This window comes from Hyla sarda, chromosome 5 (assembly GCF_029499605.1).
Source record: "Hyla sarda isolate aHylSar1 chromosome 5, aHylSar1.hap1, whole genome shotgun sequence".
Lineage (NCBI taxonomy): Eukaryota > Metazoa > Chordata > Amphibia > Anura > Hylidae > Hyla > Hyla sarda.
Genome location: NC_079193.1, coordinates 332,981,501 through 332,994,531, shown reverse-complemented (window position 1 = coordinate 332,994,531; position 13,031 = coordinate 332,981,501). Strand labels below are relative to the sequence as shown.

The window sequence follows — 13,031 nt, the reverse complement described above, 5'->3', positions numbered from 1 at the left end:
CACAGACTAATGGTAACCGTACATTTAAGGTAGCTGTTCGGCAAATGAGCTAGCTTGGCTGACAGCTAAACCTACCGACCTGGCTCAGGCAAATGTGTTGTTTTTTATGGAAATGGTAAGACAGGCCGCTGTCATACCCCCTTTTGGTAATAGCCTGGTGACCGGCCTCATATACACTATTTAACCAACATTTATCAAATTTGAACGGACACCTTTTAGATGGGGTTTTTAAACACTTTCTTCCAATTTGGCTGCTATGGCCGGTTTGGGCAAAAGTCTTGTGATTTTTATTTATTATTTCCTCACTGTTTATTTCTTCTTCGAATGATGTGGATATTATCTTGCAATCAATTTACCCAAAAATATCTCAATTGGTACAGGGGCTGGATAATCTGACAGTCTCAAAGACCATGCGCAGTGGCACCTGCATGTAAATGTAGCAGGGGGTGTGTTAAGTAATCAGTCTATGCCCTATGGAGGAAGGTGTAGAGGTTGCATTTCAATGCAGGGAGTGATACAGCACTTTGTGATTAAGCATAATTAATTTTTTTTGTTTGTTTACCGTGGCCCAAGCACAGAAGGGCCAAAACACACAGGGGCATGAACCAAAAAAAGGTAACTAAATTTCTTTGTTAAAGGAGTAGTCCAGTGGTGAAAAACTTATCCCGTATCCTAAGGATAGGGGATAAGTTGCAGATCGCGGGGGGTCTGACCGCTGGGCCTCCCCGCGATCTCCTGTACAGGGCCCCGACAGCCCGCGGGAAGGGGGCGTGTCGACCTCCGAACGAAGCGGCGGCCGACACACCCCCTCTATACAACTCTATGGCACTTCGTGCGGTGGTCGACACCCGCTATCTGGCCGGAGAGCCTGGCCCCTGTACAGAGAGGCCTTAGGATAGGGGATAAGTTTTTCACCACTGGACTACCCCTTTAATGATTAAAGGGATACTCTGCCCCTAGACATCTTATCCCAAAGGGGATAAGATGTCTTGATCGTGGGGGTCCCGCCATGCCCCCTCAATGCAAGTCTATGGGAGGGGGCATGACGCCCCCTCCCATAGACTTTCATTGAGGGGGTGTGGGCATGACGTCACGAGCGGGTGCTGTCATGACATCACGAACCTCCAGCGCTGCACCCAATGCTCTAAACGAATGCCAAGTGCATCAGGGAGATTGCAGGGGTCCCCAGCAGTGGGACCCCCACGATCAGACATTTTATCCCCTATCCAAAGGATAGGGGATAAGGTGTCTAGGGGGCGGAGTATCCCTTTTAACTCCTGGAAAACCTCTTTTTAATGTACCACAGATAAGAGGTACTTCAACATTCAGTGAGATGGAGAAGATCACTGTGATCTCAGTCAATAAGTATTTTTTTATGTATAATTTATGAATGCGTCATCTTATTCTGTGCATATAAAAGATAAATGATACTGACAAGCAAACAGCATAAGGATTACAGGTAGTATTCCATTCTATTTTATGTTCTGTTGGAGCGGAGTAACTGTGAAGGCGACGCATTGTTCTCTGGTAGTTTCAAAGCCTAGCACCACAAAGGCTCACCGGCAGGGTCATGTCCGCGGAGTGATGGTTTGATAGGGAAGTAATGAGATAATGGAGGTGATTAATCCCATTTTGGCAGGTACTATGGCACCTCTTTAATCCTCCGCTGTTGATCTTCTAGAAGAAACACTGCTTCTATTTTTCTTTTCTTTTTACATTTTTCTGATGAAGTTGTTAATTGGGCCCCGCGGGCTCCGTGGAGAAGAATTGTTACCATCAGAACAATTACAAACTACCGGAATAATTCTCCTGTTTAAAGGAGCAAAATCTGAAAATCTGGTTTTATCCATCATCGCTCAATTGAGTCTTTTATATATATATACAGTCAGTTTTTTCAGTTTCCAGTATAGAACAGTATAAAGACTAAATCACTTTGAGTTGTTCTTAACCTTTCAGGTTTGGTGATAACTATTCTGGTGTTGTGAAGAGGACTTTTTATACTACTTTGTACCCTCTGCTTTCACACTGCTTTTAATTTGTTTTTATGCACTCTTGTCAAGTTTCCAAGATATAGGAATAATTTTTATTTTATTTATTTAACTATTTAAAAATGTGTGTATTCTAGACTATTTTCATTTATTTATATATGTATAAAAGGGGTACTCCAGAGGAAAACATTTATAAAAAAAATTTTCCACCAAATTAACTGGTGCTAGAAAGTTATACAGATTTTTAAATCACTTCTATTAAAAAATCTTAATCCTTCCAGTACTTATCAGCTGCTGTATGCTCCACAGGAAGTTTTCTTTTCTGTCTGACCACAGTGCTCTCTGCTACCACCTCTGTCCATGTCAGGACTTGTCCAGAGTAGGAGCAAATCTCATTTTAAACCTCTTGTGTCCCAGACAGTTCCTGACACAGACAGCCAACCGATGTCCGGGCATGCTGGGAGTTGTAGTTTTGGAGCAACAGCTGGAGGGCCACAGTTTGAGACCACTGCTATAGAGGAGGCCTTCCTGCCATGTATGTCGCCTTAAAGAGGTTACTTGCATAGTGAGCAAAAGTGATGTATATGTTATGAAACTACAACTTCCAGTATGCTCAGTGCCGGTTTCAGGCTTCGCGTAGCCCCTTGCAAAATAAAAAGTGGGGCCCCAAAAGCCATAATGGTGCACTAACCAGATTTGCAAATTTTTGGTCACTTCAAATACCATATAAAAATATCTAAATAGCTATTGAAAAGTTCCATCAAAACAAAAAGGGTACAGATAAAAACTAAAAATCACAGCGCAAAATATGAGCCTCCTACATCCCCATATACAGAAAAATAAGAGTTATAGGGATCAGAATAGTACAATTTAATATTTTTGTATAGTTCCCCCACATTAGGTTGGCAGCATAGTTCCCCCACATTAGGTTGTAGTTCCCCCACATTAGGTTGGCAGTATTGGTCCCCCACATTAGGCTGGCAGTATAAGGCCCCCCACATTAGATTGGCAATATAGTTTTCCCACATTAGGTGTGCAGTATAGTTCCCCCACATTAGGTGTGCAGTATAGTTCCCCCTACATTAGGTGCAGTATAGTTCCCCCATATTAGGTGCAGTATAGTTCCCCCACATTAGGTTGTATCTCCCCCAAATTAGGTGCAGTATAGTTTGTCCACATTAGGTGCAGTATAGCTCACCCACAGACATACAGTCTTCAGCCATATACAGTGTGGCCTATAGGCCATAGCAGTAGGTCCTGGGACCGGAGGAGCGGGGGTCGGAGCACCAAAACTGACGTGCAGGTAACTTACCATTCCCGCGTCCTTCTTCTCCTTGATGCTCCGCTCCTCCGTTCCTATGGGCGAACGCACGGGACGTCAGTGACGTCCCTGCGTTCGCTACCATCAGGCTACCCCTGCATTTTTAAAGTTAACGCGTGCCGCAGAAAGGTAACCGGGACATCCTTGTGTCCCGAAAAGATCTTTTGGGACACAGGGATGTCCTGAATGTGACTGGGCCCCCTGCGGGCTGCTCAGTGGTGGATCTGGGGGGGATCCACCACTGAGCAGCCCGCAGGGGGCCCCTTGGGGGATGGGGGCCCTGGGCAATTGCCCGGATTACCTCGCCCTAACGCCGGCCCTGAGGTTGCGCACGCAGGGACATCCCTGAGGTGCGCCCATAGTAACAGAGCCGAGCGGAGCAGTGAGGAGGACGCGCGTGCATGGCAAGTGACCAGCGGCACGTCATCTTCAGCATTCCGATCACTGCTCCAGGGTCACGATCTACCCATAGCAGTAGATCAAGACCCCGGAGCAGTGGTTGGAATACTGAAGTGGGGCAGTAAACAGGCATACAGCCTCCAGCCATACACTGTATATGTGGGGGAACTGTACTGCACCTAATGTTCGGGAACTATACTGCATCTAATGTGGGGGAACTATACTGCACCTAATGTGGGGGAGCTATACTGCCAACCTAATGTGGGGGAACTATACTGCCAACCTAATGTGGGGGAACTATACTGCCAACCTAATGTGGGGGAACTATATTTTACCTTTTATGAACAAGAAAATGACGAGGTGCTGGTATAATGACGCAACACTATGGGGCTGGTATGTAATTTTTTACAGGGCTGGTTTTCACACCCAGTCCGGCCCAGGTCCCTTTGCTCTAATAGTGTGTGAACTCTACAAGTGTTAACAGGTTCCCCGTCTTCTGGTATAGGAGTAGCCTGCATTTTATCTATAGTCTCCCTTGTAATTGGCACCTCTGGGCATCGCGCAGGTTTTGTTTTTATCTTGTTATAGCAGTCGGACCAGAGATTGAGAGGCTTCCTAATGGATTCACTACGTAAATCTTTTTTTTGTTTGTTTATTTTCTTATTATTCCTTTAGAATAGGTGCGGAGGCTTGTCGGCGTTAATTATTTTCTGTACTGTTGCACAGCATGACATTTATAGATTCATGTGCTCGATTGTGCCAATAACAAAGCCTTGCTACCTGCGGAAGTACACCTCGAAAGATGACTAAAGTATTGTTCTACTTCAGCAATTTCCAAAATGTATTCATGCAGAAGATAAATATTCATTTCTCGTACCTTGGGGCTCAACCAACGCCTTCATTTTCCCATCTCACTTCAGTTTTATTAACATTTAAAGGTGTATTTGTCCTACTTGCTTTCTAAAAAAAAAAAAAAATTAAAAAAAGCATTGCCTATTAAAGGGGTATTCCAAGTTTATACATCTTATCCCCTATCCAAAGGATAGGGGATAAGATGTATGATCGCAGGGACCCCCGCAATTTCAGTGCAGCCTCCGGCATTCTGTCCCGGGTACTGTTTCTGAGACGAGGACGTGACATTAAGGCCACTCCCCCTAGAGACATCATGCCATGCCCCCTCCATTCATGTCTATTGGAGGGGGCATCACGGCTGTCACACCCCCATCCCATAGACATGAATGGAGGGGGCATGACGTAACGTCACTAGTGGGTATGGCGTGACGTCACGTCCCTGTCTAGGAAGCAGCACCCGGCACAGAATGCCGGAGGCTGCACTGAAATTGCGGGGGTCCCCAGTGGTGGGACCCCTGCGATCATACATCTTATACCCTATCCTTTGGATAGGGGATAAGATGCATAAACCCGGAATACCCCTTTAACCTGTGCAAATGTTTCGATAGATTTATGTATTCGACTACTCTCACATTCTCCATATTTGGTTTTATAGATGGTGGCCACAACATCAGACAAAGACTTGTATATTGACAACACATCAGTTGAAGAATCCTCCGGAGTGTATCCCATTGATGACGATGACTACTCTTCTGGTTCAGGATCAGGTACAATTCACATGATGTTAAAATCTTGTCTCATATCGATTGTTGGATTAGTTATTAAAAAATGTGGGTTGATATTTCTCAATTGGTTCTGCCATACAAAGCCCTTTTGTTCTTCTCCTCGTGGATGGTTGGCAATGGTAAAGCAGCTATGAAAAAAGTTGGCAAGGGAATCAAAAGCCCATTGTCAGTCCCTTTTGATGAAAATGGTGCATCAAGCTGCTTGTGTTTTTTTTCCCCCTCAAATTCTGACAAGAATTTTACACCAGCATTGCCCCCCAGAGTAGGGATGCTGCCATCTGGTAGGATCTTTTTTTCACTTTCTAATACTGCCGAATGGTAAAGCACAGAATGATAGCGGAGGATACTGTAATTAATACATCAGCTTTCTAGGCATAATATGTGGCAACAGGGCCACCATCGGGGCAGTACTGCCATCAGGGGCCTGGGCCAAATCAAACAAAATGGGGCCTTTTGCTGCTGGCTCTGCCTCCTTGCCCTGTACTATGGGCCCAGGCAGTTCGGCAGTATGAGACCCAAAAATGTCTAATGGCCATTAAACTTTACTGATTGGGAATTACCATCCATATTTCCATTATTTTTCTGTAAAACTTAATTTTAAAAAGGCTTCCTTTTTGGAGATTTTTTTTGTAGTCATAACCATCCTGTTTTCCTAAGCAAAAATGAACCATATGACTTTTGAAATGTTATTTTTCTTTTCAGCCACTTTTGAGGCAAAAAAATGGTGTCCATTGTGAATAGGTATTTCATATAATATTCACCCCCAAAAATTTTTTGTCGCTTTGTATGCAGGTAAGAACTGTAGTAGAGGCTCTGTGTATATGCCACCTGATAGTACATATAATGTGACCCTCCCATGGATAATTCCTGTATGGTGCTTTGACTAGATGTCTTATTCTTTGTGTTCTGAAATAATTTGTCCTTCGTGTCTTTGGATCTACAGTTATGTAGAATGGGGGTGCTATTTTTGGATGTTATGAGGAGGTTTTTTTGGTCCTGCACATTGCCACAGTGAAACATCTTGACCACACACCTAGAATGAGGGTCATGTCATGAAGGCGGGTGACCTAGACAATGATGCATTTTGCAAACCCATTCATAATATCTAAAGTTTGGGAGATGGACAAAATAGTTTGCCTTGATATGTCTGTGAATTGGTTATCTTGAATGACGTCCTTTTACGAAGATTTGCTTTCGCCTTGAAGAAATGGACTTTGTTGTATTTGAGACTGGTTCAGATATTCACTTGGTCTTGGCCTCGAAGAGCTCGAAGTATTCAGAACTCATCCATACTTTTTAGGTGGCCATAACTAATTCATTATTGGGAAGTCTAGAATTGTAGAACTTTCTAATTGGTATAAGAACAAATGTTTTTGAAGAATTAGTACAATTTATTTTGTCACCTTCATTGAATTCTGTAGTGCCTGTGTTGTAATATATTGGTTTTAAGTGCATGTGAAGCACAAAGATGAACTGCATGTAAAGTTATAAAAATTATTATGGTATTGTCTCATCAGGAGTTGTAGACGTGGATGACAAAGAATTGGCAGAACAGCTTCCGACCATTAGGGCAGTTCCAGAAAATCTACCAATTAGTGATGCTCCAGTAGTCGCCTCGACTACGCCAAAGATGCAGACAAGCATAGTCCTAAATCCAGAGGTATGTTTATTCCTTTTAAAGCATGTATTTATTTATTTATTTCTTTCTTTTTTATTCTTTGTTTGACAACCATTTTATATCTGTATATTCCTACTGTTGTCAGGGGAGAGAAAAATTAGGCAGTTGGATTTAAAGGGCTATTCCAGCCATAGGCCTCTTATCCCCACTGGTGCTGCACGGAGATCACGGGGGGGGGGGGGTCCCAGCAGCGAGCCCCATGCGATCAGACCTCTTATCCCCCCTACTTTTGGATAGGAGATAAGATGTCTATGGCCAGAATACCCCTTTAAAATGTAACCTCTCATTGATTTTCTTTCTGCCTGGACCACAAGTAATCGTGCAGCTTCTCCCTGCCTAACGAGCCTTGATTGATAGATTTCTCTTCACACCCAAAGAAGGAAAATCTATCATTGAAGGCCTTTGGGGCAGACATAAGCCATTAGAGAGTGCTCCGATGACTTATGGTTCAGGCAGCATGAAAGTTGTGACCAGTTCCCTTATAACATGCCTAATTGCTTTGTTCTCAGGGGAGATAGAGGTGTCTGGCAGCAGCTTAGTTCCCTCTGCCCTTTCAGATTGCATGTAAGCTAGGCCAGATATGCTTGTGTATGGGGTTGACAAGAGAAAGAGAAGTTTATGTTACTTTATACAGCCCGGGCACAGGGGATTCTGAAAAATTAGTACTATAGATCTCCTTTTAAGGAGCAAGAGCTTTTGGTATTTCATAGTGGGATATAACATTTTTTTAATTTTTTTTATTATAAATGAATGACAGATCAACATGACAGATTTCGTTTGTAATGATATAGTTCTTAGAGCAGACTCTTTCTATATTTAAAGAAGCATATCATGTAGACTTACCATCACTAGTCCTACTGCGTCACTTGTTTTATTCCAGCCTAGCTGCATCCATATGTTTCATTACTGTAATTGGGTCATGTAATCACCAGTCTGACCCACAGAAAACCCCATTTTTTTTTATCTCAGACGAAATGGTTGGTCCTGGGTCAGCTGACTTCCGGTGAACAAAATCGGTGTGAATCAGATCCCTTCTGTTAGAAAACCAGAGTGAATAGTCAACTGGGAGCTATCATGGTGTTAGAGAAATGTTACATGCTGGTCGCTTATGTCCCATTTGTACATCACTTTGTATTTGTTGTTCAGGAACCTGTGGAAAAGAGTGATAATGATCTCTTAGAACGTACATCCAACAACAAGGTAGAGGTGATCACGGAGAAGCAGTCAGATAACCTATTCCACAGAACAGAAGTACTTGCAGGTGAGCAATGGAGCTGGGGATCAATGTGTGGTGGATAGTGCATGTGTAACTATCAGGTTATGAATACTAGATTTATAGTACTTGATCCAGGGATTTATTTTGTTTTTCATATTTGGAGTCTGGAAGGAATTTTACCGCCTGATAGGGGGCATTTGGCATCAGCCTTTTATAAGGTTTTTTTTGCCTTCTTCTTGATCAACATAGTAGGGACATAATAACATAGGGGGAGATTTATTGAAACCTGTCCAGAGAAAAAGTTGCTGAGTTGCAATCAGATCGCTTCTTTCATTTTGCAGAAGCCTTTTCAAAAATGAAAGAAGCTATCTAATTGGTTGCTATGGGCAACTCAGCAACTTCTCTTCTGGACAGGTTTTTATAAATCGCCCCATAGTTCATAAGGTTGAACAAAGACAAATGTCCATTAAGTTCAACCTATATCCCTCCTACTTCTACCTATATCCCTTCTGAGACAAATTCTCAGAGTACAAGCAGTGTACAGATACAGCTTGGGGGAGCAAAAACCAGGCGCTCCAGTATCCCAGCCAGACCCGGCCCGTATGTAATGCATTTCATTGAGCCGACCGGAGTCAAGTGCTGACTCCGGTCGACTCATTTTTGCCCCGTATACAGTTCTCTAACCGGACCTAAAACCGTGGTATACCACGGTTTTAGGTCTGGTCAGAAAACCGTATACGGGGCAAAAATGAGCCTACCAGAGTCCGCACTTGACTCCATTCGGCTCATTGAAATGAATGGGGTTTGGGCCAGATCCGACTGGGATACGGGAGTGCCCAGTTTTCGCTCCCCCCCCAGCCGTATCCTGTTCCCATCCGGTGTAGTGTGAACCCAGCCTTACAGCGCTCGCATGATGAGTCAGAGAGCCTCAGGAGTGTATAGAGACTTGTCTCATGAGCATCCTAATACAAAGAGATGGCGTATGCATGGCAGCCGTGTGTTAATCACACAGGGGACATATGGTGGCGTTAGTGGAGAGAGGAATGGCGACCCCTGGCCATGCCTCTCCGACTGTTTGTGACAGTAGAAAATAGACATTTTTATGGCACTAAAGTTTAAATCTACATCTACACTGTTTGTACTTAGTGTGTACAATTTAATATTGGGATTTCAGGTTACAGATGCACTTTAATGATCTAGCTTAAGCCTGTGTTATAAATGTTTAAGTGATACTTCAGTACTATAAAACCTATCCCTATCCATCGGAGCGCTTCTGCCATCGATGGTGCAAGTGCCAATGTGCCGCTTCATACTCGGAGAGAGACCAGGCCCCAGTCTGCAGATCATCAGGGGTCTCAGCGGTCATACCCCCTGCATTCAGAAACTGTTACCAATATATGTGACAACTGTTTGGTTGGTGGGGGTCTGACCTGTGGGACCCTCATCAATCATGTGATATAGTCCCCTGTTTAAATGAAGTAGCGTGCACATACTCCACCACCTATCCATTCAAATGAGACCACAGCACCCCTTGTGAGGGTCCTAGCAGATGGACACCAACCGGTCAGACTCTTATAGCCTGTATTGTTCATAGTTGTCATTATTTCACTACTATGACAATTATTGTGTATAGTCGCCCAAAGAGAACATCCTTGTCAGTTATACTGTAGGTTGTAGCATTTTCTGACATTTGAACTGAGCGCATTGGTATTCTGCAGCATTATACATGCACATAAAGGGGTGACTAATGTTGCAGAAAATTACACTGCTGATTCTGTACGTATCCTTGATGTCTCATGTACTGATGCCCTAACACATGACAGGCTATTCAGTATGCAGTGTAGAGCTTGAAGGCCCTTCTAAGATAACACACTTCTAATCTTGTTTTGCAGCGGTCATTGCCGGTGGAGGCATCGGCTTCCTTTTTGCAGTTTTCTTAATCCTGCTGTTGGTTTACCGCATGAGAAAGAAGGATGAGGGCAGCTACGACCTTGGAGAACGAAAACCATCCAGCGCTGTCTACCAAAAGGCACCAACTAAAGAGTTTTATGCATAAAATCTACTTATAGTGTCTCTTTTTACGAGATCACTGAACTTCTTTTTTTTTTTTTTTTCGTTTAAATAAAGCTTTTGCATAGAATAATGAAGATTTCATTTTTTTTCATTAAAGAGCCTTGGAGGCAACTATATGATATGAGAGAAATCCCATTGTATTAAAAAAAAAAAATGAAAACACTTTTCATGTATTCTTTAATTAAAAAAACAAAAATTTGAAAAAAAATCCTTGCATTTTTGAGTGGGTAGCAGTGGCAAAGTATTATCTTCTAAGACCATTGGTATTCACAGAGACGTCTCAAACCTTTATGGATAAAAATGCAAACCATGAAAACGGTTTCATGATCAATCATCGGGTCTAGGGAAGGCTGTTGAATATTTTTTTAGCATGTCTCGGGATCGTTCAAAATTTAGTTCTATTTCATTAATTTATCTGTTTTTCCAAATAAATGCCTTTAGTAGTTGTCATGGTGCAATTGTCTTAGAACTCAGATATACGGTATAATAGTGTAAATGTATTTTTTTTCTTCCTATGTAAACATAAACGAAATCTGTATAAATCTGTGTAATGATATTCATTTTTTTTACACTACCGCTCTTCTATTTTTGTTTTATTTTTTTCTGACCAATTTATGCTGACTAATGTGTAAAAAAATAAAAATAAAAAATGGGATATCTATATACAAGCGGTTTACTTACAGTAGTAAGCTACTCTTTTTTAAAGGTGCATTTTCTCTTAAATGGAGAATCTTCGGTAGTACGTACATTGTCTCTAAGGTTTACGGGAGAGAATTTTTCACCTGTTCTGTTTCATAATGCAAAACCAACATTTATTTACAAAAAATAAATTAAATCTGAAATTATTTGTAAATCTTGGTTTTGTCCGCAGTCACTCTTCCCATACTTCTGAAAGTTTTTAAACTTTAGCTTTCGGTACAGGAGTAAATAATAGGGAAGTTTATATATATTTTTCTTATTTTTGTATTGTTTGTGTAGCAATATTTAGTTTGGCATGTTTTGGCTTTTTTGTTTTATTTTGTTAATTATTGCTTTGCTTTAATTTTTTTTAATTTTTTTTTTTAAATCGTGTCCCAAGACTAGTTACTGCCTTTTGAATTACAAACAAGAACACTACATTGGTGGAAGTCCAGGAATTTGGAGACCCACCAATAATCTTAAAGAGGGGATCTGAAATTTGGTAATTTTTCTGCCCTCTTTGGCTATGACTCTTTAAGCTTCCAGAAATTTCACTGTCGGAATACTTATCTAGCATTAGGACCCCTTTTGTGTGAAAGATGTAGAAAACTTTTGTTTGTTTTTTTGATTGGTGTTTTGCTTTTGGGGTTTCTATTCTGCACTTCATAAAGAGCCTTAGCAGAATTTTTGGTGTTAAATCTACAACCAGAGGTGAGCGAAACTACGACAGGTCAGTCCAAAACTTATTATTATGGCTCGGGTGTCAAATTGTTTAGTCTGGTAAGTAAAACGTTAAGAGGGGTACTCCACATCTAGACATCTTATCCCCTATCCAAAAGTGTCCGATCGCAGGAGTTCCAGCGGTGGGACCCCCGCGTTCAGACATCTTATCCCCTATCCTTTGAATAGGGGATAAGATGTCTTTGGGTGGAGTACCCCTTTTAATGTGCATGTTTTTTTCAGACTAAGCAAATCAATGGCCGATCCATCACTACAAACAGTAGTTTTGCTCACCTCCGTCTATGACTGTAATGCAGCATTTAGAAATTATAGCTGTAGCCATGACTGGGGTGTAGATTTCAGAGAGGTACTTATATTTGTCTGTTAAACCTTCTTACTGGTAAAGATGAATCTCTGCAAATCTATACAACATTTGAAATTCCTTTAAAGGACATGCTATAATTTTTAATTTTTAAGGATTTGTTTTGGTGTAAAAGAAAAAAACTGATGGAAACTTTTATTCTCTCGGACGATAACGCGAGCCTTAGAAATAATGTTGATTTCATTTTAGGAGTGAATGCACCTTTACCAACTCCTGTACAGGAGCGGGCCAGTCATACAATGCATATAATGATGTGCGGGAGAATCTGGCTACAAATGTATTACATATGTGATGAACCAGAATGAGACAATAGGAGGCTCTTCAAGAGTCTGAAAGCCTCAGGATGCTTAATCCTGTTATGGACAATGGGGAAGAGTCAAATCCAAAGACTATAACAGTATTCTGACAAAGTTGCAGAAGTCCAGGCCACTGTACAAACTCCTTCCCATTATGTTTTTTTTTTTTTTTTCCGAAGGTACGACTAAGAGTTACAAGAGAAATTTTTGTCGTTTTCACCATGCATTTAAGTTGTAAAGTCTTTTTAAGCCTTTGAAGTGCCTATGATTCCATGTAAATTGTTGCAGACTGTGTTACAGAGTGTATGACAGTAAACAGAAAAATGTTGGTATTTTATAAGCACAGAAAAAATTAATGGTAATTTTGTAGTCTTACTTCAATAGACCTAAAATGTATCTTGGGAACATAAACACTACTAAATAAAAAAAAACATGTGGCCTAATACTGGCTTTTATGTGTCATTATTTCTCCTCTCACTGCTTTGTAATGACAAATTTGAATTAGGTTTCTTTTATCCAAAATGTGCACATTTTAATCAGAGGTTGTTTATAGCTTCTTTGTGTTCTAGAAAGAATCATACAACAAATAAGATGCTGAAAAAGTGAAGATCTTAGATGTCCTTCTCCAATACAGTTCTATTAT

At 41.4% G+C, this 13,031-nt stretch overlaps 1 protein-coding gene across 1 annotated transcript in view; it reads left to right on the top strand.

Moving 5' to 3' along the window:
- Nucleotides 1-12,573, top strand: part of SDC2 (syndecan 2) — a 114,270-nt gene extending 101,697 nt beyond the window's left edge. The window contains exons 2-5 of the mRNA XM_056522431.1: nucleotides 5,216-5,327; nucleotides 6,863-7,005; nucleotides 8,170-8,284; nucleotides 10,132-12,573. Of these exons, the coding sequence (XP_056378406.1) occupies nucleotides 5,216-5,327; nucleotides 6,863-7,005; nucleotides 8,170-8,284; nucleotides 10,132-10,295 (534 nt within the window). The 3' untranslated portion in view covers nucleotides 10,296-12,573. The remainder of the gene's footprint in view (nucleotides 1-5,215; nucleotides 5,328-6,862; nucleotides 7,006-8,169; nucleotides 8,285-10,131) is intronic.
- The last annotated feature ends 458 nt before the right edge of the window (nucleotides 12,574-13,031 follow it).